The sequence below is a fragment of the Denticeps clupeoides genome, chromosome 18, assembly GCF_900700375.1.
Source record: "Denticeps clupeoides chromosome 18, fDenClu1.1, whole genome shotgun sequence".
NCBI classification, from domain to species: Eukaryota; Metazoa; Chordata; class Actinopteri; order Clupeiformes; family Denticipitidae; genus Denticeps; species Denticeps clupeoides.
The window spans coordinates 86,618-92,022 of record NC_041724.1 but is presented as its reverse complement, the minus strand read 5'-3'; the positions used below and the strand labels follow the sequence as shown (position 1 = coordinate 92,022).

Below are 5,405 nucleotides of genomic sequence, written 5' to 3'. Positions count from 1 at the left end.
TATTTTATATTTCTATGGGATTTTTTACTCTTCCTCACACACACACACAATTTTCTTTTTCACTCAGACTTTCTCTCTCTCTCTCACACACACACACACACACACACACAGCTGGCACAGACACCGGGCTGCCAAGGATCACCGCTTCCGCTTCAGGTCTCTGCCAAGAACGTCGGAAGTGACCACATTCCCAATCAGCGTGAAGATCTTCACCTTGGTCTCCAGCATTAACTGGTTACCACCAGCGCGACCTTCAGCCCCGTTCAGGACGGTGGGATGGACGTGGAGAGCCGAGGAGATTTATCACCCTCCACACCTCAACAGCAGGACGAATCCAAGAAAAACCCACACACGTCAACAGCAGACGTCTGGAATGGAACATGCGACCGAGCAGAGAGACCAAACCTTCATTACGCTGCACGTGCATGCAAATACAAATATACGACAAGATAAGAGGAGAGGAGATGATCCCTTATCAGTCCCACAAAAGGGACATTTACATCATCACACAGCCGGACGTGGACAATACAAGAAAAATCACCAGCACAGACGCTATCGACGGTATAATATAACAAATAAGATAAAAATATGTCAGTATATACATAATATATATATATATGTGTGTGTGTGTGTGTGTGCATGGGGTCCATTTTTATATTTTACACACGATCTTGTCCAACGTACAGGAGTGGACCTTTATATATAAGCAGAAACGTCAGAACTATGCAGAGCGCCCCGTAAAGTGCATGTTATTTTGCGGCTCTGGTCCACACCGAGGTCCAGGAATATCATGGGACATTTTATTTTGTCGTGTCTGCGCCACGTCAGACGTTCCGTGTTAAAAACGGGGACGCAGCGGAATAAACACCGACTCCTGTAATCAGAAACAGACATTTTTATTTTCCCTCTTTAACTTTTTTACAAATACGGCACATAACTCTCAGACAACAATGGAAGTGGACGTGGACGCGGCGGGACCAATCAGGGCTGCGGGCTGGAGTCAACGTGTCACGTGCTCCCCCCGTTCCCCCCGTCCCCAGCTGCTGTGAATTAGCTGAGGGCAGCGCGGCCCGGCGTCATTATTCACGCAGCCACGTTCCTTAAAGTCAGAATCCTCCGTCCTGATTGGCCGGTGGGCAGGACGGAGGAATTATGCGTGAGACAGGAGACACAACCCCACTAAACTACGAAAAAAGAGCGTCTGTCCCCAACACACACCTCGCCCGGATTATCCAGGGCCCGGAGGGGGACGGTGACAGGAGGACACCGCCGACTTTCTTTCTCCTAATGACGGGGAAAGACGGAGATATAATCCCGGCGTCCCCGCAGCGCTGGAGCTGGAGCGCCGACTTAGGAAAACAAGTCTGGACAAAAGAAATGTGTGTGTGAGAGACGGGGGGAGTGTGAGGCCCAACGTGCGAGTGTGTGTGTCTTTTTGGGCCGCCTGTAGCTGGGATCCATTAGTACTGCAGTGAAAATATCCCAGAATCCCCTGAACTCTGTCATCCCGGTCAGTGTTTTTTACGGGACGATCGCTGTAAACCCACAACGACCAAAAAACCTACAAACATACACGCAACATACTGAAGTCCCAAACCGTCCCACACTGTCCCAAACCGGCCCTAACTGTCCCACACTGTCCCAAACCACCCCAAACCCTCCCACACCACCCCACACCATCCCAAACCGTCTCAAACTGCCCCAAACTGTCCCACACCATCCCAAACTGTACCAAACCACCCCAAACCCTCCCACACCATCCCAAACCGTCTCAAACCATCCCAAACTGTCCCACACTGTCCCAAACCGCCCCAAACCCTCCCACACCATCCCAAACTGTCCCAAACCAGCCCAAACCCTCCCACACCATCCCAAACTGTCCCAAACCCTCCCACACCGCCCCACACCATCCCAAACTGTCTCAAACCGTCCCAAACTGTCCCAAACTGTCCCACACCATCCCAAACCGTCTCAAACTGTTTCAAACCACCCCAAACTACCCCAAACCATCCAAAACTGTCCCAAACCACCCCAAACCCTCCCAAACCACCCCATATCCTTCCACACCACCCTACACCATCACAAACCACCCCAAACCCTCCCACACCGCCCCACACCATCCCAAACCATCTCAAACTGTCTCAAACTGTCCCAAACCACCCCAAAACCCTCCCAAACCACCCCATATCCTTCCACACCACCCTACACCATCACAAACCACCCCAAACCCTCCCACACCGCCCCCACACCATCCCAAACCATCTCAAACTGTCTCAAACTGTCCCAAACCACCCAAACCCTCCCAAACCACCCCATATCCTTCCACACCACCCTACACCATCACAAACCATCTCAAACTGTCCCACACTGTCCCAAATCATCCCAAACTGCCCCAAACTGTCCCAAACCACCCCATACCCTCCCACACCTCCTTATACCATCCCATACCCTCCCAATCCACCCCAACAATGGACTGTCCTCTCTGCTGCGATCAGGAAAGCTCTTCCGCTCCCTCGAGTCCAACAGAGAGAGAATGAGGAGGAGCTTCTTCCCGCAGGTTATACGAGCTCTCAACATCAACAGTACATAGAACTCCAACACACTCCAGCACTTTCACTCTCAACCACTCATTTCCCCTAGAAATCCTTGCACAAACTTTTTATTTAATTTTAAACTCTTTTTACCTTGCACGTTTACCTGGTTATTACTTTGTCACTTATACGTTGACTCCACCTATTTGTGCACACCTCCACCCTACCTGTTACACATATTTTATGTTTTAGGTTAAAGACATAAAAGTGTAATATTTGGTTATGTTTGCAATATTTGCATATTGGTTCATTGTTTACTAGCAATATTTGCAATACTCTGGTCTGTATCAGTCGCTAAAGCATTTCACTGCATATCATACCATGTATGACTGTGTATGTGACAAATAAAATTTGAATTTTAAACCATCCCAAACCATCTCAGACTCAAACTGTCTCAAACCATTCCAAAACTGCCCACACTGTCCCAAACTGTCCCACACAGTCCCAAACCATCCCAAACCATCTCAAACCATTCCAAAACTGACCCAAACTGTCCCAAACTGTCCCACACAGTCCCAAACCATCCCAAACCATCTCAAACCATTCCAAAACTGACCCAAACTGTCCCACACAGTCCCAAACCATCTCAAACTGTCTCAAACCATTCCAAAACTGACCCAAACTGTCCCAAACTGTCCCACACAGTCCCAAACCATCCCAAACCATCTCAAACCATTCCAAAACTGACCCAAACTGTCCCACACAGTCCCAAACCATCCCAAACCATCTCAAACCATTCCAAAACTGACCCAAACTGTCCCACACAGTCCCAAACCATCTCAAACTGTCTCAAAACCATTCCAAAACTGACCCAAAAACTGACCCAAACTGTCCCACACAGTCCCAAACCATCCCAAACCATCTCAAACCATTCCAAAACTGACCCAAACTGTCCCACACAGTCCCAAACCATCTCAAACTGTCTCAAACCATTCCAAAACTGCCCCAAACTGTCCCAGACTGTCCCACACAGTCCCAAACCATCCCACATTATCCCAAACCCTCCCACACTGCCCCACCACAAATGTAAAGGCGGTTCCCAGTGGAGCTAAATAACGCGGGAGCGGCTGATAATTCTGACCTGCTAATGATGCGCAGACAATCAAACACACACAGACCCTGTAAAAATGTCCAAATGCTCCGGGACTCGTTTCGAGCAGCGCGTCCTGCACGACACTCCCAATCCGAAACTTCTCTTCTCACTCATCGCCGTGACGACCTCTAAACGCCCCACACACACAATACACACTACACACACACTCTATACACAACACACCCTCCACACATACAATACACACAACAAACACACACTCTATACACAACACACACAATACACAGAACACACACACACTCTATACACATCACACACGCCACACACACAATACACACAACATACACTTCACACATACAATACACATAACAAACACACCACAAACACAATCGCACGCAACACACACACAAATACACAATACACACAACATCCACACTCACACACACACACACACACACACACACACTCTATACACACATCACACACACCACACACACAATGCACACAACATACACACCACACACACACACTCTATACACACATCACACACTCCACACACACAATACACACAACATCCACACTCACACATACAATACACATAACAAACAACACCACAAACACAATACACTCAACACACACACACCACACACACAATACACACAACATACACACCACACACACACACACACACACACACATACTCTATACACACACCACACACTCCACACACACAATACACACACTCCACACTCACTTGATAAATACTGTAATAAAATATGAGAAGATGAAAGACGACGCCGGACGCTGAGTTGAGATAATATTACGTTCTGGTCGCCTCCACATCATCACGCAGCGACGTGTGTGTCGGTGTGTTTATTTTAGACCGACGGTCCAGACGCCATGTGTGTTGCCGTGTTTCACTTTCTCACCTTTGACCTTGCAGGACCACCTGCGGGGGGTCAGCAGACTGTCCCGTGGATTTACTGCCTCGGTTCCTTCTGCACACAAACATGGCGACGTGCCGCGCGGTCCGAGCGCCGGAACCCGCCGCCGGCCCGCTCGCCCCTAATCACATCTCCAGCCCAGCTACAGAGACGCAGTGTGTGGTGAAACCCGGGACGAAGAACAGCCCAGAGGACGTGGACGGGTTTAAAGGACCTTCTCCGGCGCGTCCACGGCGCGCAAGACACAGGAAAACAACAATAAGAGACTTTTATCTCCTCCAGCCATCTGAAGGACTCCTCACGACTCCTCACGGGTCACATGACCACCACTAAATCTGTCACTGAATAGACCTGCTTTCAAAGAGGAATAAAACCGCGTCGCCGTGAGGAATAAGCACCACTGGATCCGAGAACGCGGAACAATGAGGACAAGGAGGACGTAGCACTTCAAGTTCGCCCGACCACTCAGGCACAAACAATTCAATCAGCCTCTCTCTCTCTCTCTCTCTGGCGAAGTTCTCTCAACTTCACGCCTGTGCCACAACTACAGGGGCGTGAAGTTGAGGGAACTTAAAAATGCTTCACGGCCGGTTACCTCCATTATTTAATGGTGTGTGATGCAGCCCAGAAGCGCTGGAGCCCGAATGCTACTGAACTCGAGGTGTCATTATTAACATCTTGTTCCACCATAATTCACGTCAAACGGCAAAATTCCTGGGAACGCGCCACGGCCAACAAAAACAAGAGATTACGTGCATCTGCAATTACGACGAGACCCAAAACATGAGATGAAGGTCGCTGGGGTCGACTTTTAAATCA

At 49.1% G+C, this 5,405-nt stretch overlaps 1 protein-coding gene across 1 annotated transcript in view; it reads left to right on the top strand.

The window, feature by feature from the left end:
- Positions 1–4,935, top strand: part of LOC114768533 (bromodomain-containing protein 8-like) — a 9,076-nt gene extending 4,141 nt beyond the window's left edge. Inside the window, exons 13-14 of the mRNA XM_028960886.1 lie at positions 4,586–4,789; positions 4,869–4,935. Of these exons, the coding sequence (XP_028816719.1) occupies positions 4,586–4,789; positions 4,869–4,935 (271 nt within the window). The remainder of the gene's footprint in view (positions 1–4,585; positions 4,790–4,868) is intronic.
- Positions 4,936–5,405: the final 470 nt, after the last annotated feature.